Source organism: Agelaius phoeniceus, chromosome 5, assembly GCF_051311805.1.
Source record: "Agelaius phoeniceus isolate bAgePho1 chromosome 5, bAgePho1.hap1, whole genome shotgun sequence".
In the NCBI taxonomy this organism is placed as follows: domain Eukaryota; kingdom Metazoa; phylum Chordata; class Aves; order Passeriformes; family Icteridae; genus Agelaius; species Agelaius phoeniceus.
The window spans coordinates 70,457,305-70,481,003 of NC_135269.1; the positions used below are offsets into that span (position 1 = coordinate 70,457,305).

General features: G+C 51.1%; 1 protein-coding gene and 1 long non-coding RNA gene across 5 annotated transcripts in view; one reads left to right on the forward strand and one right to left on the reverse strand.

Annotated features, from left to right (window-relative positions):
* Window positions 1-706: 706 nt before the first annotated feature.
* Window positions 707-23,699, reverse strand: part of PODXL (podocalyxin like) — a 46,847-nt gene continuing 23,854 nt past the window's right edge. The window contains exons 2-9 of one of the 4 annotated variants that reach the window (XM_054630974.2): window positions 16,889-17,722; window positions 14,642-14,799; window positions 13,930-13,995; window positions 7,953-8,109; window positions 7,112-7,173; window positions 6,852-7,016; window positions 5,463-5,519; window positions 707-4,267 (exon numbers count right to left, since the gene is read on the reverse strand). In XM_054630974.2, coding sequence (XP_054486949.2) covers window positions 4,073-4,267; window positions 5,463-5,519; window positions 6,852-7,016; window positions 7,112-7,173; window positions 7,953-8,109; window positions 13,930-13,995; window positions 14,642-14,799; window positions 16,889-17,722 — 1,694 coding nt within the window. In that variant the 3' untranslated portion in view covers window positions 707-4,072. The remainder of the gene's footprint in view (window positions 4,268-5,462; window positions 5,520-6,851; window positions 7,017-7,111; window positions 7,174-7,952; window positions 8,110-13,929; window positions 13,996-14,641; window positions 14,800-16,888; window positions 17,723-23,699) is intronic. The other 3 variants (XM_077179279.1, XM_077179280.1, XM_077179281.1) reach the window with 3 other exon arrangements.
* Window positions 4,261-6,452, forward strand: LOC129119157 (uncharacterized). The gene is made up of 2 exons (XR_008534085.2): window positions 4,261-6,223; window positions 6,312-6,452. It is a non-coding gene; the product is annotated as an uncharacterized LOC129119157 (long non-coding RNA).

A 23,699-nucleotide genomic window follows, 5' to 3' on the forward strand; every position in this document is an offset into this window, starting at 1 on the left:
ACATTCACAGGAACTTTTTCTGGGGAGAAGCACAGAGTTAGAACATAGGCTGTGGCAAACCACTGATTTTTAATATCTGACTTCAACAAATTACTTTTTTTTTTTTTTTCCTTTACATAAGCAGAAACTTAACCTGGAGCAAAATGTTTTATTTTGGGTGCTTGAAGGCCAATGGAGTTGCTGAACTGCCCACGCTGCTGCTGCCCCTCTGGTACCCTTGGGTGATGCCTCTCCTGCTTTATGTGTGAGGTTTGATTCCCTCCTCCACAGCCTGACCTGAGGAGGGGCTGCACTCTGCAGACCAGAGTGAGTTAGGATGAAATACAGAAATAAACGAGGCTGAAATGGAGAAATAAGGGTGAAATGCAGAAATAAGGGTGAGTTGCCTTTTCCTGTGAGAGCCTGAAGGCACCAAGAGCTCAGGCAAGTGCCCAGGCTGTGGTGGGGGTGCCCTAACATCACCTCAGCTTCCCACCCCTCTGAATCCTCTGATTTTTACATTTAATAGGTTTTCCACCACTATAATACTTCCTTCTGCACAGGAAAAATACAGGCTTTTCCATGGCTGGCTACCTTGAAGGTCTGCGTTGGTTTTGTTCCAGCTGTTCCAGTGTTTTCCCATGGAGCCTCTCCAGAGCAGGAAGTTGTGGCCCTGGAACTTGTCCTCTGACCTGCCCACCCCTCCTGACTCATCCAAAGACACGAATCTTTTACATAAGAATGTTTATTGACAGAAATACATGATGCTCTCAAAATATATTTGTAGGAAAATGCAAGAATAATCTCTTACAATCCAGTTCCTCAGTAAATTCCAGTGTAAATCAGACTCCTGTCCCCGTGAGAGGTGCTGCTACACACAGTATTTAAGAGCTCTACTCTATGTGCAAGGTTCAACAGGTAACCACCTAGGGAATTAGGTTTTCCTTCACCAGTCCCTCATGGATTATGACTTCTGTGTGTCTTCTGTAGGCAGCAGTCCCAGTATCAACCTCATCAGCTGGGTCACGGCACTGTGAGTGGGAGATAAAATGCTCCTAAAGTATTTACACGTTTCCTCTTGAATCTGAAAATAGAAAAGTCTCTTGCAAGGACATCTGAGCTGCTTGTAAAGCTCTCGCCGAAAGGTAAGAGCAGGAATCTCTTTGTACAATGTGTGGGATGTTAAAGCTGGTTTGGGGCAGAGAGGAGGAGCACAGGGAAGGGAGGAGGGGCAGGGAGGAAGGAAATGCCTTGGTAAATCTTATTTTTTTATTTATTGTTTTTGGTCTAACAATTATGGCTACACTCTACGAAGGGAAGGGTTAAGGCCAAAGATGCTCATTGCTGCATTTCCTACCTGATTTTTTTTTTTTCCAAAAAAAGAATGTTCTCAACATTTAAAAAAAACAAAAAGTACTGTTTTCTTTTCCTGTGGAAATAGTTCTTTTAAATAGGGGAAGGAAAATCTACTATAAAATATTAGTGGTTTAAAAATATGGTGTCTGGAAAAATAAATAAATGTACAATTCCTATTCAAATATAAATCACTATAAGCACTTGCTGAGCAGTTAATATCCTCACTGGTCTCTGCTTGGAAAGATTTAAGGTTGCTTGATCTCAAGCCTCTGTAGGATTCTCTTGGAAAGTCTTTGGACCTGACTCATTAAAGCACTTTGGCATCTCTTTGCTGGGAAGGGGGAATCTTTAGGCACATGCCAAAGCCTGGAGATGCCCTGCCAGGGATGTCCTCGTGGCAACTCCAGCCCTGGTGGCCACAGCATTCCTGCTGCCCTGTGTTTGTTTTCTGGGAAGGACAGAAATGTGAGGAATGGGCCTGCTGCTTGTCTGTCAGGGCAGCTGGGAGGCCACAATGCTCACAGGAGCAGTTGTGGATGCTGAGGTCCATTCTCTGAGACTTGTGGCCATGTTAAAGAGCTGAACTTGATGCTGCCAGGACAGGGACAAAGCTGTGGCACAAAGTTACCTTGGGCAAGAGGTGTTTTTCTGCTTCATGTCAATTTTTTATCTCCTAGCAGGCTGGCCTTTAGCTTTTTCTTGCCTTTTTTTTTTATTTTTTCAGATTTAAATTTTTTAAAATTTATTTTATTTGTTATTTCCCCTCCCCTCCAAAATTACTTCCCCATAGTGCAGTGCACAAGTAAGTGAAGTGTGCTGAATACATTGCTAATGAATAGCAGGAATATTTACATACAAAAATAGAAAGGCTTGAACACTTCAGACTCTGCCCTTCAGTGCAGGACAGAAGGGGGAAGAGCCACTTGTATCTTCTGCCAGTTCCTGTCCTGGGGCTGAGCAAAACACCCCAAATCCCCTCCTTCCTGAGTACTCCCAACTCCACCAGGGTTTCCCCAAGCTTCCCATTGCTTGGCTCTGCTTTTCCCCTCATTCAGGGCAGCCGTGGGAGCAGATCCCAGTCGGGTTGACTTGGTGGCAGAGCCCAGAGGAAATCTCCCCATTGTGCCTTGGTTTATGGCAGGCAGAGGAGCAGGGCTGTGTTTGGGCATCGCTCTGATCTGCAGCTCCTCTGGCTTGCAGAGGGTTTGGGACAAGCACCATCCTCATGCTGGGAGAGGGACTCAGCCAAGTCACCTTCTGCTCCTCGTGTGCTGGAGGGTGCACCCCAGCTGGAGGATGATCCCTGCCTCTGCCAGGACTGAGCTACTTCACCAGAGCAAAGGCATGAAACTCTCCCCAGCCTTTCAGAGCCATTCAGGAGCTGTGCTGGGGAGTCAAAATCCAGACATGGCCTCAGTCCAGCCATGTTTTTCTTCTCCCCTTGAAAGGCTTCAGCAAAGGGAGGCCTGGGTGACAGACCAAGGGCTGCAGGACAAAGCTCAGCCCCAGCTTCACTGCTGAGCTGGAAGTTGCTTTGCAGGTCTCTGTTATTTTAGTGGCTTATGAAGAAGAGCTTGAGGCTGAGCTTTTAAACCTTGAGGGTGTGAAACACCGAGGCCACCTGAATGCCACTGAGCTCCCTGGCTCACGTTCTGCTGCTCTTCTACCTCTTCTGCTGCTCATGCAGGAAAATGTGCCCTCAAAAATCACAAACCATCGTGGTGCCTGTGTCCCACAGTCTCGTGGAGGATGGCTGAGGGCTGTGAGATGCTGCTGTGTAATTCCTGGAAGGCAAGTGATCCTTCCAGAGGGAAATGCAGCACCAGAGCTGGGCTCCTGCACCACAAAACCCCCAACATCACACCTGAGCTAGAGACCAGGCATCGCTCTTGCTCTCCACACCCTTCCTAAAGAGGGATGAACTCAAGGAATTCCTCCTTTTCCTCTCCCTCCATCTCATCCTTTCAAAACAAGAAGCTGCTGCACCTCTCTCGGTCTCCAGGTGGGTGCAGGATCTGTTCCTCAGCCCTTGGCACAGGGGCTGAGCATCACTTGGCACTGCTGCATCCCTGCCATCCCACTGGGTCTGGATGCATCCATTTGCCCATGGCACAACGAGGGGCTCTTGTGCGTTTCAGCTCTGGGGAGAGGCTGGAAACTGGATTAAAAAGGAACAGGCAGTTCCAGCTTTCTTCATTCACTACCTGGGTGTCAGGGAGGGCAGGGTGATGACTAAACAGCGTGGGCCAGAGGATTTGTCGAGCTGTAATTGCCAGGTGCTGCTTTGCTGTCAGATGCACTCCATCTCCTGTCCTATTTATTTTATTTCTCTTGATTTTTTGAGTCGCTCGGTGGCTGGAGGATGTTGCTGGCGTGGTCAGATGTGGGATGGGAGGGGACATGCTTGGAGGAGACACCAGCAGCTCTTCAGGAGCAGAGCCACCCTGTTTGCCCATGGCTGGTCAGGTCTGGCATGGGAGGTGGATGGGGGTTGGAGGATGCTTGGCCAGATGTGGCCGCCAAAGTGGCGCGTGGTGTTGTGCCCCAGAGGTGTCTTCTCATGTCCTTTTCTCTTCCATCCTGCACCCCATGTGGTGGCACAATTAGTTCATTAAGGGATTTTCTGCTTTTTGGGGGGAATTTTGCCTTATTTTGGAGCTCTGTGTGCGTGTGTGTAGGGTTTATGGGGTTTTTTTTGCGGGGGGTGGTTGTTTTTCTCTTGATCAAGTTCTGCATCCTATAAATGCGTGTCCTCCTCTTCCTCCAGGTCCTCCTTCATGAGGGTGTCCAGAGGAACGATCCAGCTGTCCCCCAGCTCACCATTGAGGTTCACCTTCTTCTCCTGCATTTCAGAGGAGGTCTCCATCACCTCCAGCGTGGGGTTGTCGTGGTAGCCATTCTCCATGGTCTGCATCTCCTCGGTCAGGCGCTGCTATGAGGAAAGAAAGCCATAAACCCCACTGAACAACACCTTGGCCATGCTGCAAGTGTCACCTCAGGGCTGTCAGCTCCCAGCCAGCTGTGACAGCTGCCCCATATAGAGTTACATAGCTACATATAGAGACTTTCATGGTCAGGTCGAGGCAGGGGGCAGCGAGGGGATAGCATGGAGCTGGCAAGAGGAAGACTCTGCTGATGATGGGAAGGAGGAGGGAGCAGCCAGAGACAGGAAAACCTCCAGGAGCAGCTGCCAGCTTCAGTTTGTTCCATCCAGGACCTTGGGAAGAGGTTGAGCAACACTACATCCCAACTCCTGCCTCCCTACCTCAAATCTGCTCTTCCCCTCCCCTTTCTATCCACCCCTGTCCTTTTTCTAGTTGCTTTATTATTCTTCTCCTTTATTCAGGGGCAGCTCCCATCTGCCAGATCTTGAGCATTATCCTTCCTCATTCTGGAACTTTCAGTGGAAACCAGGCAGGGAAGGATGGAATCAGACACTTTATCACCCTGGTCCTTTGGTGTGATGTGCTTCCAGCTCCAGCTCAGCCCTTCATCCCTTGGCAGAACCCCAGCCTGTCCTAATTTTGAATTCACTTGGGCTTCTGCATCCCCATCCTTCCCTAGAGGGATTCAGTGGGTTGCTCAGCCCTTTTTGGGAATAACAGGGCTCTTGGTGGGTCCTTCATCCCTATCCTTCCCTGGAAGGATTCAGTGGGGAACTGCAGTCCTTGCTCAGCCCTTTTTGGGGAGCCCTGTTAAAATCTGCCTGGATTCACAGCTTGCTCTATTACAGTGCTCCTATAAATGTCAGGAGACAGGCGTGGGAGGGAATCCATGGAGAAGGAGAGGGATGGAGAAGCAAAACTGCAGGGCTTGGTGCTGGCAGAGGAGCTGCAAAGGCACTGCTGGGAGTCCCCTGTGTCACTCCCCTGTGGCAGGGTGGGGATCGTGGGATGCTCAAAAAGCAAAGAACACACCTGGGGCTCTCCCAAGGGCTGCTTCCCTGTGGGATTGCTGGTCTCCCACCATGGCAAGGCACCTTCCAGCCATGCAGCAAGAGGAAAGGGGCTGTAAAGCTGGGCTTTAGTCCTGTTAAAAGCTACTGGGCCCTACCAAGCACTGGAGGTGAGAGCTGGGGGTGTTACGGATGCGGCGCCCGCCCCTCCGATCCCTGTGTTGGAACTCACATTAAAGATCAGGGCCACATGTCCATCATCAAACCCGGGGACATCAGGGTGGATGTTCTGGGTATTTCCAAGATAAAACAACAGGGAGGGAGGTGGGGGATGAGGAGGGTTGGAGAGAAAAAAAAAAATAAAATAGGAAAAAAAAAAAACAAACTTTCAAGTCATTTTTGGAAACGAAACAGAAGGAGAACAAAAGAAACCACCCAAAAACAAAGGCAGGAAAGAGGAATGTATTTGATTTTTGGAAATAGCATCCCTTGCTTTGATTTTGCTATTTTACCCCGTGTCTGGTGGGAATTTACCTCTGGAACATCCAAGTTGGACTGGTACCTATTGCTCTGCACCAGGTTATTTTAGGGACACGTGTTCCCATCACTAAAATACCCTATTTCTACCTGTTTTCTGAACAACATGGGGCATGTTATGCTGCTATCTGTCCCTGGTGGGATGTTTTTCATGCCAGCCAGGGAGATTTCATGCAAGGGATGATGAAAACCTGGAAGCTCCAAGAGGACCACAGTGCAGGTCAAATATTTATTGAGGTCTTGCCTCTTCCCCTATTTCTTCCCAAAAAATCAAGCCTGGTAAGTACAAACAAGTCTGACAGGGAAATTAATTTGCTCTTCCCTCCCTGCTGTGTTCACCTACCTTGCACTGTAAATATTTAAAGTTTTATCCCTTGTTTTCCTGTGGTTCAGAGGTTGGGGTCGCTGAGAAAGGATGAGCTGGTCCAGAGGAAAGTGATTTGAAGTAGGAGTGAAGTAGGTTTGCTTCTCCATCAGGAGGGTGATTTACCCTGATTGCATAATCTGATTTCATAACTATTTTCCTTTTCTGTTTCTGCCCTAGAGCTAAGTCCTCAGGAACAGCAGCTGGGACCAGTGCAAACCTCAGTGCCCCAGGGTGTGGGAATGGCCAGTCCTTGCAGGTGGATGCTACACTAAAATCGCCTAGGATTGCTTCCTGAGATAAAAATCACATTATTTTCTCTTTCTGTGTTGGTTCTTCCTTAAATCCTGCTGCTGCTGCTCTGAAATTTGGCCCTGGCCCAGCTCTAGCAAAGGCTGAGCCCTGCAGTGTTGATGCCCCTCCTGCTGACACCCTCCTCCTTCTCTGCACACAGCTTGGGGCTGCCTGGCACCCACCCCAGCTCCACTACTTGTAAAAGTATTACAAGAAATTTTTTGAGGGCTAAAGCTTGTTTTTGGAATGAGGTTTTGGATTGAGAAAGCCTTTCTTGTCAAAATTACAATCCAGGGTGATGCCCACTGGGGAAACCAGGATGTCTCCGCCAGCAGAGACAGCAACACTGATGATCCTCATCTCCTGAAGATGCTTCTGGGATGGAAAAGGTGTTGGCACACCTGTCCCCCCCTCCTGCCACCTTACCTGGTCCTTCTTTTGGGAGAGGCGCTGGTGGCAGCCATAGATGGCCGCGACGAGCAGCAGGGAGCCGGCCAGGGTGATGATGGTGATGATCAGGGGCGTGCTGAACTCGTCCTTGATGGTCATGTCCTCCACCATTTTGTCAGAGGTGATGTTGACGATGCCAAGCTGCCGCAGAAGGGACAGGTCAGGTTCCTGTGCCACCCACCCACCACTGGGGGACATCCCTGGGGCAGCTGTGCCATGACCAGGGACCCGCTTACCTCCTCTAACCTGTCCTTCTTCTCCTTCAGCCCCACGAGGACTTCTCCAGAGTCCAGGGGAACTGGGGGAAGGAAAAGGCTTCAGTGAGCACAAGGTGTGGACAGGGGACAGTTTGTGCCACTATCCCCTTGTCAGAGGGGTGACCCAATTTCTGGGGGAGGTGGATGAAGATGTGTGGGGATGAAGCCAACCCTTGTAGGTGCTTCACAGCCAGACCAGGAGCCAGGATGTCTTGTGGAAGTGGGACAGCCCCAGAGCCTCCAGGCCCCACCATCCATCTCCAGTGGATGATTTACAAGTAAGCCCAGTGAGGGGCTGTACCTGTCTCCTCAAGGATTAGTCTCCAGTGCCTGGGTGTTTTCCCTGAGCTTGGATGTGGAGTTTGGATCACCCACCCAGCTCCTGCTCTGATGATGAGTAAGAGCAGATGGAGCTCAGGCCTTCCTCCCCCTCATGCTAGGGCAGCAGGATGTCTGCATCTCCCAGGCACCCTGATCCTAAAGCAGTGTTTGAGCACACCCAGGCTGAGCTGGGTATCCCAGCAGGGCTCTGACATGGGCAAGAACCTCCTCTGTGTGGTCTTTGGAGAAGGATTTAAACTGGGCACTGGGAAGAATTCTTCCTCCTGGAGACTGAGGCACATGGACTGGACATGGCTCAACAGGGCAGAGGGATCTGGTGCATTCCTTGAGGCACAGAGCTCATTTCTGAGATCCTTCCTCTCCCAGACCGCTGGGATGGGGCAGAACAGAGCCCTTGGGCCAAGCTCTAGCGGATGTGAAGGCTCTGCCAGGCCTCCAGCTGCAGGGTGCCCAGTGCCAGTGATGGGATCATACTCACCGTGCAGGACCACCCTCACGGCCCATTGGCGGGAGGGTCTCTCACAGGCCGTCAGTATCACCGTGCACCAGTCCCTGCTGGCATCAAACGCCTGCTGGGCCGTGGAGCAGAAGCTCTCAAAGAAGGAGTTGTTCTTGCTGGCAGCCATCCACTCATCCTGCAGTGACAGCAAGGGTCAGCACTGCTCCCCCAGCCAGGGACTGCCCAGGATCACCCTGCCCCATCGCCAGGGGTGCAGGATGTCCCATCCTGACAGAATGACCCCTTTAAGACTGGATATGGTGCCAGGCTTATGGTGCCCCTCCGTGCCATGGTTTGGTGGACAAGGTGGTGTTGGGCCATAGGCTGGACCCATAGCTGATCTCAGAGGTCTTTTCCAACCAGATGGATTCTGCGATCTTCCCTCCTCCCTGTGCACTGCCCGGCTGCCGCCGGCCCTCCCGGGGAACAGGAAAAGTTTAAAAGGAGTTTCTTTACAAGGAGCCGAGCTCTTGGCTGCCGTTCCTCACCGGGGCCCTGCACCAGCCTTATCTGTGAGCCACAGCTTTCGGTGTTCCAGGAATAGCAGGTCCCTGAGGGAAGCAGGGCGGGGGGGCTGGGGAGGCCAGGGGGCCACAGCGGGAGCAGGGCAGGGCTGTGCAACCCCACAGTTCCCCATCTCCAGCCTTTCTGGCCTCTGTCCCCACCAACACAGCTCCCTGTCCTGCCTAAAACTTCCCCACAGCTCTGCAGGGAAGAGCAAGAGAGTGTGTCTTGCTTTTGGATAGAATCACAGAATGAATCACGGAGTGGTTTGGGTTAGAAGGGACCCAAAACATCATCCAGTTCCACTCCCTGCCATGGGCAGAGACACCTTCCACAGACCAGATTGCTCTAACCCTGGCCTTCAACACGTCCAGGGATGGGAAACCACAGCTTCTCTGGGCAACCCAAAGCATCCCTGGAGAGGTGGGAGAGGGGTGCTTGGAGCTCATGCTCCCTCTGGGGTGTTCCTCAGGTTTTTTGCTTGATGTTTTGTAGCATTTGGGAGCTCAGTAAAGTGCTTCCTCCTGCCTGCACAGATCCTGATGTGGCACTTGGGGACACAGGTTAGGGGTGGTTTTGTCAGTGCTGGGTAAATGGTTGAACTTGATGATCTTAGTAGGCTTTTCCAACCTAAGTCCTTCCATGATTCTGTGCACAGACCTGGCCCTCTCAGGTCCTATGTGAGAGGCGCTGTATTTTATTTACAGCTCCTGCGTGCACAAGTCTTTTATGACACAGGTGATCCTGTGTGTAAAAGTCCTTGATCCCTGCTGAAATGAGGTGGGAAAGGCTCTGCTCCTGCCTGTTCCATCACCCCAAACCTTCCCTTCCCATCCCAACACCACTGGTGGCTGGAGCACCCCACTTGCTGCCCGGCTGGGATGGGAGCTGCCGGGCCCAGGGACGCACCTAATCTCACCCCATCTTATCTGAACATTTGGGAAGCAGCAGCGGAGACAGGATGCGCTTGCCGGGGCGGAAGGCTGGCCCCGGGTACAGAGCTCAGCATCGGGAGGCCCCGGCCGTCCCTGGGAACGGCCGCTGTCCCTTGCCTGTCCTTTCGCTTTGCAGCGGGACAGCCTCCCCGGGGCCCCTCCGTGGGGTTGTGCCATCCCTGGGAAAAGAGCTGGACGGGAAACCTGCCCCAGCCCGAGGGCAGCATTCCCTGCGAAGCTGGTTCCCAGCAGGACAGCGAGGAGGGGGCTGTAGCTCGGTGGTTTTATCACATCTGGACGCTGGGTTGTGCTCCTACGCTTGGAATGTCCTGACATTTACCAGAGCCTGTCTGTGCAGCGCTTTCTGCTTGGCAGAGGAAGGAAAAGCCTCTGCTGCCTCCCTGCATCCTCCTTCCCCTGGTTTTGCCGCAGCTCTGCTTTCCCCCAGCCCTCAATAACCTGTTTCTTCCCCTACCACCCCATGGAAGGGCAAAGAAGATGCGAGGGATCTTTTGGGTGAGGAGGGAAATGGGATGCGAGGCTAAAACCTCGCTGAGGTTTTTGCCACTACAGGGGCAGCTGGTGAGCAGCGCCTGGAGCCCTTCAGGGGGTGAACTGGATGGCTTGGCCCTTTGCAGGGCTGGAGAGGGGCAGCTGGTGAGCAGCGCCTGAAGCCCTTCAGGGGGTGAACTGGATGGCTTGGCCCTTTGCAGGGCTGGAGAGGGGCAGCTGGTGAGCAGTGCCTGGAGCCCTTCAGGGGGTGAACTGGGTGGCTTGGCCCTTTGCAGGGCTGGAGAGGGGCAGCGTGAGGCAGGGATGCCCCTGGCAGCTCCCCCTCCGCCGCTCGCATTCCTTGGCCGCAGCTGACAGCGCTGCCGAGCAGCTCGGATCCGGTTCCCACACTGGCGGGGACCTAAAACCAACATCCCCGAATGAGGTAACAGCACTTGAGTCAACAAACCAGCCCCGCCAGCTGCACGGGGTGAGGGGGGACCACGGCCCTCGAGCCTGCTTGGTGAGGGAGTCCCTCCGCCTGCTCCAGGGACTGTCCTGTGTCATCCCTGGGCCAGTGGGTGTCACACAGCAATTCCAGTGGGCTCCAGTGGTCCTGCTGTGGTTTTTGCAGGTTCTGGTGCTCCCCAGCATCCACTGACTCAGCTCCTTGGACACATCTGTGCCCAGGTAGGGGACACGATGGAGGAGGAACCCCTGGGAGATGGGCACGGGGTTGTGTGGCTGAACCACACACTACAAACTTACTCTAACTAACATTAACAAAACCACAATGGGATGACACAACTTATTAAAGATTCTATTTGCAGCTGGTGACTACCTAAAGATCACATCTCACTAGCGATGATCTCCATTTTGTTTCATTCTTTGCAGAATTCTGGTTATTTTTTTCTCCAGGCTACACCAACCACCTCGGTCATCGTCACGTCTTGCTTCACCTAACTCATTTTGGGGTTGGAATGAGGAGCAGACCATCCATCCATCCATCCATCCATCCATCATCCATCCATCCATCATCCATCCATCCATCCATCCATCCATCCATCCATCCATCCATCATCCATCCATCCATCATCCATCCATCATCCATCCATCCATCCATCCATCCATCCATCATCCATCCATCCATCCATCCATCCATCCATCCATCCATCCATCCATCCATCCATCCATCCATCTTCCACCCATCCCTTCCAAAGCAGGAGAAACCCAACTGAGAATGAATTTGTGAGCCAGGAAGAAGTCATCCTCTGGAATGTAAAGCATTGAGCTAATAAGCCTTACTAAAAAACTCATTAAGATACTGCTGTAATTAAAGGAAGGAGGAGGTGGGGGAACATGGACCAACCTGCTCAGCATTGGTTCAAAGCATCACCTGAAGAGGAAGGATGCAGGGAACTAACCAGCCTGTGAAACACCTACAGTCCACAAAGTGGTACCAGCTCTACATTTGGCTTTTGTTTTGTTTTGTTTTTTAGAGGATTTCTAGTTTGAATTCCTTGTTTTCTGGAGAAAGTGAGGTGTGGTGGGGTGAAAGGTCTGCAGTTCCTGGGTTCAGTCCCAGCTGTTTGCTGGGGTACCCCCATCACTGGTGCTGCCCCACCAGCCCAGCTGTGAATGGGGTGGGTGGCTCTGCACTGTCCTCTCCCCTGCCCTGTGTGATCCAGACCTGTCCCCCACCACTGGTCCCCCCACACAGCCCTGGCTTCTTGCTGGATCTGAGTTTTTATACAATGCCACCCCAACTCTGGCTTGTTCCTGGAGCAGGGTTGGAGCTGTTTCTGGAACACTTCTTACAGCACACACTTTCCTGTTTTCCCACGGGCTGTGAAACACAGAGGATTTTTTCACTTTGCTGTCAGGATTTGGCTACAGACGTGTTTACCAGGCCTACAAAGCAGGGAAACCAGATAGTGCCATTTCTCTGTTATCTGCTGGGCTTGGGAGGCACAAAATGGGCTGTGATTTTCGGGAATACAACGAGTGGAAAGTTAAGGGCAAGCTGGGGGGGAGGTGCTTTGGCAGCCAAGGAGGGTGATGGGATGGGAGGATGCAGCCCTGCAGCTTTTCTGTGCCTGTTTTGGGGTGTAATTGGCATTTTGTGCTAACAATGCTCTGGCTTGTTATTACACCCAGAAGGATCAAAGGGAAGCAGGGTGGGAGACTCCCTGGCTCTCCAGCTCCAATGCTCCATGGCCCTGGAGCAGGCTGTGATGCCAAGATGTGGTTTCTGCCCATCCCTCAGCTTGCTGGTGCTTCCCAGCCTCACTATCCCTGCTTCCAAAATTCTCCCAGGACAACCCTGGGGGAAGGACAGCAGCTCTGGAACATCACTGTGCCCAGAAGGAGGGGGGAAGCTTTAAACACCAGCCTGGTCCTAAGTCCCTTTAGGCTCCAAAATTGGATTTTGTCAATCTGATTGAATATTTTTATCTATTCAGTACAAAATTTGATGAGAAGATTTTCCAGCATGAACCTACATGCTGGAAAGGGATTCCATAGGGAAAGGGATGGTCTGAGGAGAGACCATCCTGCTGGAGCCCCATGGAAATAAGGCCCCTCCTTGGAATCATCCTCAGCATTCAGAGCATCACTAAGGACATCTCCACTACTGCAGGTGTGTGGGCAAGGAGCATTTACAGCCAGCAGCAGCCAGAGCAGGGAGGTGACAACAGGCAGCAGGCGGGTGCTTTCCCTCCTCCAGGAGCACAGTGGATGATGCTGGGAGGTCCAAGCCCTGTCCAGGGCTGCCAGGCAGGGCCATCACCCAGGCACAGGGAATTTCAAGAGCTGCTGTGCTCAGGAGTTGAATTCACAATGTGTCTGGAGGGGTTTTGTGAACACTGTGTGGTTTCATTTGGAGAATCCCTTCCAACTTGGCTGATTCTGTGATTCACTTAGGAGTGACAGGACAAAGGGGAGCAGTTTTAATTTAAAAGAGGAGAGATTTAGATTAGATATTAGGAAGGAATTCTTTACTGTGAGGATGGTGAGACACTGGAGCAGGTTGCCCAGAGAAGCTGAGGCTGCCCCATCCCTGGAAGTGTCCAAGGCCAGGCTGGACAGAGCTTGGAGCACCCTGGTCTGGTGGAAGGTGTCCCTGCCCACAACACAGGCTGTGAGAAGGTCCCTGAGGTGTCAATTTTCCACTGCTTACACTGCCAGAAACCAGATTATCATGCCAAACCCCACCCCTGAGCCCTGCCCACAGTCAGGACCTCACCAGTCATTTATTGGTGTCTCTTCCTCTCTATCACCAACTTCAAACTTCTTCCTATTTGGAACTTATCAGGATAGTGCATCTTCCCTATTGCAGGAAGCTCACAGTTTCCACCAGAACCATCCTGGATATCCCTCAGGAACACCAGCAGACAGTGCCCACCCACCAGAAAGGGTCCTGGTGTGTGGTCCTAAATTTGGGCTTCCCTGCTCTCAGCCTTCCCACCACATTTTACTGATCCCTGGTCTTGCAAAGGCTCTGAAACCAGTGAAATGGAGTTTTTCCCTCTCATTTAAGGGCTCTATGAGGAGCACAGGGAACCCCAAGCTCCAGGCTCCTCTGCTTCCCAGCTGCTGATGCCACCCTAGCCCAGTGTGAGGTGCAAGATCTCACAAGAACACAATAACTGTAGAGGAACACCTCGAATTTTTCTTGGGTTTTGGGACAGAATTTCAGCCCTTCAGTTTAGGAAAAAAGCTTTCCTGCTAGCATAGGGAAAGATTTATCCTTTAAACTTTTCCATTTGTCCTTCTGTAAGACCTGGATGGGCTCAGCTGGTCCTTCTGCTTGGAGAAGACAACACTGGCCTCTTGTCCTCCTGCCACGTCCCCCACTGGTGACACTGCTGAACATGGGTTTGCATTTACCATTTTACATTGGTGGCATCTTTGATGAAATTCCCTCATTTCTGAGCATTTTCTCACATCTTCAGAGCACCACAGGTTAAAATCTGAACCTCCAACAGCTGCTAATTCTCCATGGAAGTCAAAAAGGTGACACTTACACAGGTTCTGGGTTCTTTCAGGTGGATGCTGGGCCTGGTATGTTGCACACCTTCTTTACAGATGAGCTGGAAAGGCAGAAGAAAAGCATCTCTAAGTGGTGGACAAAGATTGGAAGGACAGTTGGTCACCAATCCAACAGCCCATCATTTGTTTCCTGGGAAAAGAGCCTGACCCCCTCCTGGCTGCACTCTTCTGGGAGTTGTAGAGAGCCAGAAGGTCCCCCCTGAGCCTCCTTTTCCCCAGGCTGAGCCCTCCCAGCTCCCTCGGCTGCTCCTGGTGCTCCAGACCCGGCCCCTGGACACGCTCCCTTCACCTCCATCCTCATCGTCTCTGCTCTGGAAAGCTCCAGGAGAAAGGGATGGGAGGAAATGACCTCTAAAGGTCCTTTCCAACCCGAACAGTTCTGCCATTCTACAACTCCTGGAATTCCTTTGCTGGCAGATTTTCCCTCTCTCTGACACGGGAACAGCGAGAAGAGCCGCAGAATCCGTGTGCGCGTGGGATGGAGCTGAGTTAACACCCCCGAGAGGTGCCCACCTTCCCATTTGGTGCTGTTACCTCTGAATTAACACCCCCAAGGTGCCCACTTTCCCATTTGGTGCTGTTACCTCTGAATTAACACCCCTGAGAGGTGCCCACCTTCCCATTTGGTGCTGTTACCTCTGAGTTAACACCCCCAGAGGTGCCCACCTTCCCATTTGGTGCTGTTACCTCGTTTGAGGAAGAAATGTTGGGTTGTGGGTGGCCAGAAGTGCAGGTCTCTGCCTGGTGTGTCTGGTCCCCCGGGGCTGGAGGCTGGGCACTGGCAGGGCTCTGGGAGGCACTGCTGGGCTTGGCTGATGCAGGTCCAGCATCCCGGGTACTCTGGTCTGGCTCCCCAGCATGCACCAAAGAAACAAGCAGACAGACACTGACACAGTATAGAGGATACAGCTGGCACAGCCCTGTTAGGGATCACCTCAAAATCATTTCTCATCTCTAGTTCTGCCTTGAAGCTCGTTCTGCTGGAGAGGCTTTAGATTCCTTCTTTAATTTAATTTAGTTTTTTGACTGAACTTTGATATGGAAAGAATCTGATTACTGATTTTATTTTCTGCTGCTGAAACTCATCAGAGAGGAAGCAAAGGCCACTGGATGGCTGTGTGTGGGTAGCTGGGTAGTCACTGAGAAGTGTGGGGTGGTCCTCCTTTCACTTTATCTGGGGTGTCTTCCATGGATATTTCCTCAGCAGACACAGACCTGGATCTGCCACGGCTGGGAGGGGATGTGATGCCATAACCTCTGCTGACTGCACCTCCATGGCAGAACTCCAGGGTGACCAGCTTAGAAGCAGTGCCTGGTTCTACAGGAGACAGCCTGGTGTGTCCTGCCTGGTGTTCCAGGAGGGCACAGGTCCCAAATCTGCCAGCCCCATGCAGGTGTCTCTGATAGCTGAGGTCACCCCTGAGGACTTGGTTAAGCTCTGTATCATCTTAGAGTTGTTTGTGTAGTGGGAGAAGGCAAGGAGCACAGCAGCCTCCTGCCTCCCCAGATCCCTTTGAAGACATGGATCTTCATCCCTGGCTTACTAATTGATCCTTAAGTGGTGACAAAGAGAATTAAAATGCCACAGGATATTCACAGCCTGTTTGCTCTCGGGACTCCTACCTCTTCCACAGAAAAGATGAGGGATATTTCTCTCCCAGACACATTCTGAAGGCTCCAGGAGAGAATTAATTCCAAAGCCATCTGTTTCTCATGAATTCTGCCAGCTATTTATTAAATATAAAGGGGTTTTTAGACCTCTTCAGGCTTAAATGCTTGAGGCCCAATTCGAATTAACATAATTTTATATATGATCCTTCAGTGGAGAACAGTCCTGTGGAGCAGAAGGGGAAAGAAAGGAAAAAGAAACATCCTTCATGGATATTTTCACCTCATTCCTGCCCACACATGAAAACATGACTTGGGGGAATCCAGTGAAGATGGCCTTGCAATAAAACCTTGGCCTATTCAGTGGTGCCAACAGCTGAGAGGGATTGGAGATGGTTTTTGAGTGGCTTCTGTATTCCAGGTAACTGCAAATTGGGTCAAGAAGAGCATTTTCCAGGGGAAGATAATGAGGGGCTCCAGTGTGATCACAGCTTTTATTCAGAGCCAGATGTGAGCTGAGCCCACAATGCCAGCCAAGGCTGGAAGGCTCCATGGAGCCCTCACAGGGTCTGTGGATCCCCTGTGAATGCTACCAGACAAAATGCCAGTTTGGGAGGCTGAACCAGACCAAATGCCAGTTTGGGAGGCTGAACTGTGCCTCACCAGGACACCCAGGAGCTAACACAACTGTAAAACTCCAGAGGTCAGAGAAAACACCTTACTGGTGTTCAGCAAGGTCCTGAACATCATGTGGACACTCCTACTGCAGCAGCCAAAGCCCTCCCGCAGCACTGATGGACGTCCTACCAAAGTCAGACTCCTCAGGGCTTGTAAACTCAGAGTTTAGCCACAAAATCCCCTTAGTCATCTAAAGCTCATTTTCTGTGCATGCCCAGACAGCCTTCCCTAAGCTGTCAGCTGCACCAGGCATCTCCCAGGGGCAGCATTTTGGGGGCTGTCACACTGCTTCCCCAGTTCTCCCCGCTCAGTCCCCATTGCTGCTGCTCCTGTTCCCTGTCACTGAAGATGGAGCCACTGCAGCTGATGGTGCCTCAGGCACCATTTGGTCCATCCAAAAGCCAGTGCCTGCACTTTGCCACTTGATTCATTCCTTGGATTTCACTGACTGCATTGACTCGACCTCCACCAAGGACAACGGGGACTTAAACACGCGCTTGTCACGCAGACAACCGTGCTGGAAAGGCCTAAAATGAGACAAGGTGGTGACAGCCCATAATGGCAGGAGGTGCTTAGGTAGCCAGAGGGAGAGAAAACACAAAAAGGCCTCCCCAGCACAAGTAAACCAAGGTTCCTGTCCCCTGTTACCTGCCCCAGGAGTTGTCATGGTGGTTGCCTCCGGGACTGTGTCTTTGCTGCCATGCTGTGACATCGGAGTGGTGGCTGGGGACGGGGATCCAGTTGGAGGGGTGACAGTTTTGGTGCTTCCAGGACTGGTGGGAGGGGTTGATCCCTGGGCTGGAGAACTGGAAGAAGGAGGAGGCTGCTTGGTGGCACATTGTGGAGGAGGGACAACACAGTCCTTGGAGCTTTGGGGAGACTCAGTCCTTGGAGCTGCGGTGCTCACAGTGGTGTTGGACTTATGATCCAAAGGCTGCTTTCCCTGAGGCTCTGGGGTGGGAGGGGATGTGCCAAGAGCCCCTGCAGCTCCTGCAGGACTGGTTGCATCAGTGACAACAGATTTTGCAGCAGTGGTGCTGCCCGAGCTTCCTGAACTGGCTGAAGTGCTGGGCTGCTGTTGAGCAGTGGAGCTTGCAGCAGGGCTGGTTTTGGGGCTAGCAGTGCTCTGTGAGGAGCTGTCCTGCCCAGGCACGGGGGCTGGGGTGATGGCAGCACCCGATGAGGTCTCTGATGCTGCGAGGCTGGACCCTGCCACCGTGGCGGGAGATGTAGCAGTGGGGGATGAAGCCATTCCTGGGCTGGTTGTGGTGGTGGTGGTGGTGCTGGTGCTTTGAGCAGAGGTGGCTGCTGACACGGTGGGCGGGCTCGTGGCAGTGGTGGTGGGTTCGACTGCGGTAGCTGCTGGGGCAGGTTTGGTTGGTGAGGTCTCTCCGGTGCTTGCAGGCGGGGCCGTCGTGGTGGTTTCTGCGGTTCCGGTGGTCAAGGCTTGTTCTGGGTCTGTATTTTCCTGAGACCTGACACCTGGGAGAAGAGAAAACACCAAAGTAAATGCTGAACTAAGGAAACTGCCCTTGGTTTCTCCTCAGAACGTGTATCTGTAGAAGTAAACACTGGTATAAACCACGAGTCATTCCCTCAGGGCTTGCCTCGTGCTCTCCAAAGTCGTATCAAATTCCATGTTCTGGTATCACTGTGTCCTGCAGGAGGTACAGCAGAGGAGGACAAGAGGAACCTCCAGACGTAGTCAAACTAGCAGGACTTTAGAGCAAGAGCAGGAGGACAAGGCCTGCTGGGTCTCAGGACAGGTCTCCCTCAGATGAGAGGTCCAGAAGCTTCCATGAAAAGTCCTGCAAGTGGTTCCCAAAATAAAGCAGATCCAGCCCTTGTAAGGGGACGGGCAAGGGATGCACTGACTGCAAGTGTCCATCCCTGCTAGGAGGGTCTCCCCCATCCCTGGTGACACAGAATCACAGAGCCATTAACGTTGGAAAACACCTCCAAGATCATGAAGCCTAATTACCTCCCATTATCACATGCAAAGAGATCTGTGCTTGTTTCTGAAGAATACTTTAAACTTTCAAATGATGAAGCTGTTCCTCAGTGGGGGATGCAGCTGAAGGACAACTCACCTGACAAGAGAGAACTCTCCCACTGCAGAGAGCTCTGCAATGTGCAGCGATGCCAAAATGGGGCATTTTCACTGCTAAACCAGTATAAAAACCTAGGTCTATTCTTCTGTTTGTAATCACTGCAGGAGCTCCATCAATGGCCACAGAGAGTTTCCCTACGTGGCAATCACCAGTTCTGGGCTCTTGTTCAAATTCACCCTGGAAAAGTTTTACCAATTTTTCATCTTTCAGGAAACATGGGCTGAGCCACTTTATCCATGGATCCCTCTGGAATCAAAGCAATGACCTGATTTGGGGACAAGGTTCTTCCACTTGGGGACTGTGCACAAGAACTGCTATATTTTTTTTATTTTTTTTTTCCCATCAAGCATTCATATATTATTTCCAACCCTCAAAAACAGGAGTCACACTTCCAAGGATTGATTTTTAGCCTAATGCTTCTCTCCAGAAATCTGCTTTGTTCCTCCATGCTGGCACGCAGGCAAACTATCTTCTCTTTTAGAGCCTGTCTATTGGCACTGATTGTGCACCAAAGATCTGATGAAGCTCAAGTTTCTGGTGGGAAAATTTAATTCCACCATGTCAGGATCTGGCTTGAGAAGGACCTGGGGAGTGGGGTTTGGGATGGGGAGGCTGCAACAAGTTTGGGTTCCTGTGGGAACTGCCTGGGGACAGAGTGGGTTTGGAGGAGGCAGAGGAGCTACAGCTGGGTCCTGCATGGGCATCCAAACAGGGAATGGAAAGGAATGGAATGGAATGGAATGTAGAATATTTCAGTTGGAATGGACCTGCACTGATCAGCTCATGCAACTGCCTGACCATTTCAGGGGGATCACAGATACCACAGAGTGATTTGGGTTGGAAGGGACCTCAAAGATCATCTCCTTCCAACCCCTCCTGCCATGGGCAGGGACACCTTCCACTATCCCAGGCTGCTCCAAGCCCCATCCAGCCTGGCCCTGAATGTTTCCAGGGATGGGGCAACCACAGCTTCTCTGGGCAACCTGTGCCAGGGCCTCCCCACCTTCCCAGACAAGAATTTCCTCCCAATACCCCATCTAACCCTGCTCTCTGTCCCTTTAAAGCCATCACCCCTTGTCGTGTCACTCTGTGCCTTTGTAAAAGTTCAGATCTCCTCCCAAAACATGGTTTCCTCACCAGCCACCAAGAGCAGCCACTCCTGGAAACACAATCAAGATGTGAGTGCAACTGAAAGCAGCAGCATGAATTATTTTAGGAAACACTTGGCTGGTGAGAAAACATTTCCATTACATCTGCAGGAAAAGGGCTTTTGTGGAGATAAGTTATGTTTCCTATAGGCTGACCACTGTCTGCAGGAGAAGAAGAGGTGAAGAAGTAAAACACCATCACAGGGTCCTGACAGATAAACCCCAAGTGCTGAAGACAGAAGGGAGTTTTGATCTACCACCTCCTTAGATGTATTTTAAGTTGTGTTATCAATTTGTGTGGCTTGAATTGTCAGTGATGGTTGCACCAAGCTGGGGGGAGACCAGGAATCCAGTGAGCCACAAAATGGGTCTGTCCCATAAATAGGGTGTAAAAGTTTGACAGGGGGTCTGACAACAAAAGAAGTACAAAAAAAAATCCCCTAAAGGTAGAAACAATACAAAAGAGATGTAAAGAAAGAAAGGGTTAGAAGGAAGGAAGGAAGGAGGAAATCCCCCACTGCTCTCATTTCCTCCTCATGCCCCAGGCTCATCCCAGAGGGGCAGAAACTAAAGGCTCCCAACAGAGGTCAAAAAGACAATTCAATTCAACTGAGTCCAAGAGAAGGGGACAGGACCATGCTTGGCTCTGGGCCAGTCTTGGTGGCCAGCTGGGACCACCCTGTGATCCAAGGAACCAGGATCCCTGCCCCAGCACTTTCCTGTTCCACCCTGGGGAGGTATAGATAGGATTTTAGCACTTTTAACAAAAAACTGAGAGCAAAAACCCAAAACAAGGGGTTGTTCTGCTAATGGAGAGGTCTGGTGGCATCCTCCAGGCTAGTCCTGTCTGGGGTGTAGCAGGGTCTTTTTTGGGGCACACAGAGTGACACAGTCTCCCCCCCAAAAAAAAGACTGGGAGAAGAACCAGGACACAAGTTGGTGCCCAAAAATCTCATTAGTATTCTATCTTTCTGTATCTCTGCACCCACTCCTAGTGTTCCTCTTCACTAAGGTCAAGAGACATTAAAAATCCATTTATTCTTCCTCATTAAGCCAGGACCAGTGATTTAAGTGGGATCAAGCATCATGGGCTGGACCTACCACACACCAGTGGAGAGGGTTTGTGGCCACAGAGATACAGAGGAGCAGCAACATCCATCTCCACACCCCTCCTGCAGGTTTTGGGGCGCCTTCCTGTCAGCAAAATTTACCTTTTCTATCCTGCTGCATTAAATTAAACTGTTTTCTCACTGCTGCTGCACCTGATGCTGCTGCAGTCACGGGGCTCAATACCTTCCTGCAGCTTTATTGCTCTGAGCTTAATGTTGTTGTTTGTCCAGGGACTCTGTCTCACTGCAGCTTTAGGAAAAAATGCATTTCATTCAGAAAAATTGCCTTTTTTTTTTTTTTTTTTTTTTTGTTGTTGTTGCATTGCAGGTCACCACCCACAGAAGACCTGGCTTAGGCTAAGCCATTGCAAACTTAATTCCAAAGCAGAAACAACTACAGAGCAAGCACCACAGTCCCAGGAGTCACTGTTTTCCTTCCACACGTACTGTATCTCTTTCAAATGCCAGAAAATGGGATTTTTTTTTCAATCTCTTCCACCCTCACTAGCCAGCCTTGCCAAATTTCAGTGGTGGACTCAAGGGTAATAGCTGGTAACAAGCCCCTGTTTGCCTGGGCTGGTGGCCAGTATTGCCTGACAACTGTCCCCAGCAGAAGAAATGAAAAGGATCTGGTTGAAGGAGGAGAAAAGCCCTGGTAAGAACAGCCAGACAGGACAGGATTATGTCTGGGGCCCCTTCAGCATGAAAATCACTCACAAAAGATACAGTAAGTCCTTTAGCAGGGGACAAGTGATCCCTTCATGCCGTGAGCCCGGAGATAAAAGGATTTAAGACATCTATGAGAGAGAAGGAGGATGGAGCATGGAGATGCTCCAAGTTATCACTCCCCTTATCCAGAGGAGACCCTTCCCAAAAGAAAGGTCACTTGAATTTCAGCCAGAGTCCCTCACCTTGTTTTCCAGAAGGCAGAAAAAAACCACCTGCCCCTGACCTTCCTGGCTGCATTTTGGCATGCCAAGGCCGCTTTTCTGATTTCACTTTTCTGGACCGTCACCAATTCCCCGTTTTATGGAAGATGAGAGCGATTTAGCAGCTACTGGGGGTATTTTGACCTGGCTGCAGTGAGTCTAAAGGTTGGTCTGTGCTTCTCTTTTTTTGTGTCCCTCAGAAAAGCCAAACCTCAGGGGCTGGGTGTGGGGTGGATCTGTGGGAGGAGGGCGCGAGCCCTGCAGGCATCCGCGGGCCAAACGGGAGGAAATGAGTGCGCTGCAAAAACATGATTTCATGTCCGGATACGCGTATCCCACAGCCAGGCCCGTGATACAGAGTGTCTGGGACAGCTGGGGACAGCCAGGAGGGGAGACAACTTTCCCTTATTGCTGGTGACCCAGACGGGCCCATCTGGGAGGCTGGGAATGCCCCTGTGGGTGGGGATGGGGATGGGGTGGGAGTTCTCTGGCCAGGGGCTGGTGGGATGTGGAAAGTCACCTGTCACAGACATCTTTTATGAAAAATCCTTTCCTTAGGATTTTTCCTCCTGAGAAGCTGAGAGGCTTCAAGAACAAAGTGTAACCAATGGTTATCTGCTGCTGTGGGATGCAACAGGTGCATCTGGGATTGGGCTCATGGGGTTGTTTCTAATTAATGGCCAATCACACTCAGCTGGCTTGACTCTGTCTGAGCCACAAACCTTTGTTATTCAGTCCTTCTTTTTCTATTTTCAGCCAGCCTTCTGATGAAATCCTTTCTTCTATTCTTTTAGTATAGTTTTAATATAATATATATCATAAAATAATAAATCAGCCTTCTGAAACATGGAGTCAGATCCTCGTCTCTTCCCTCATCCTAAGACCCCTGTGAACACCATCACAGTCACCCAAAATGTAAAAGGAAAGGTGATCTCACTTGTGCCAGCACAGCTCCTCACAATAGCAGGCACAGACACAACTTTGAGCACCACCTCTAACTCATGGAATCACAGAATGAGTTGGGTGGAACGGGACCTTAAAGGGCCTTTAGTCCAACCTTCTGCCATGGGCAGGGACATCTTCCACTATCCCAGGATGCTCCTTGAACACTTGAACACTTTCAGGGATGGAGCAGACACAGATTCTCTGAAGGCATCATCACCCTCACAGGAAGAAATTTCCTACTAATTTCCAGCTAACATCTAGTCTAAAGTGTCTCTCTCTTTCCAGTTTAACCTGGCCATGGAGTGATGCTCTGGTTGTAACCTCAGTGCAGTGGGTACGTGAAATTTTGCAGGCTGGGGAAGGCACTCAGGGGAGAAGTTTTTTTGGAAAGGTCAAGGCTTGGAGAGCAAAAAGAGAATCAAAGAGGCTCAAAATGCAAAGTGAAAGGACACAGCCCGTCCATCCTCCCAGAGCCCACCCAAAGCCAGCGATTATTCCCTCTCCAGGCAGCTCCTCCGATTATTCCCTCCCCAACAGCTTCCCGCTTCCTATTTTGGTAACGCCTCCCCCTGTCTCCCCCCCATCCACCTTGTTGAAAGAGCTCAGATATTGGCTGAAATTCTATTAATAGTGAGAAAAGGAAACTCAAAAGAATAACTTAGGAAATGGTGGGTGACACACCCCAGGCCGGTAGGCTCGGAGCCTTAGGGCAGCCAGGCTCCTGCTCCTCCCAAGGCGGGATGAGAAAGCCAAGGAGCCTGAGCAGCCCGGGGAAGGGGAAGGGATGTAAGCCAGGCCCTGAGGAAGTTCCTATTTTCCTCCCCTTTTGTGCAGCCTTTCCTGATTGAACAGGAGCAGCGGGCTGAGTTCATCAAAGGCAAAGCAGGGGCTGAGGCTCCGGGGGTGGCCTTTCCTAGGGGACAGCATTTGCCAAAGTCATGGAGGAAGCTCCTGGACTTTTCTTTGCGTTGCAAGGACCTCTTGGGAGAAAGGAGGGTTTTATCCACCCTTCTGCAATGCAGCCATATCTGAGGTGCAGCAGAGCCCAGTCACTGCAGAGGACAGGAAATCTGTCACCTCCTTTTGAAACTGTGAGAGGGATCAGATTGGCAGAATATCACAGAGCAGTGTTATTTATCCTGGAATTAAGCTGGGCTACCAGAGCAAGTGGTTACTTCACAGGGTTTTTAATTTTGCCTGCGCAGAGGCTCTTTCCC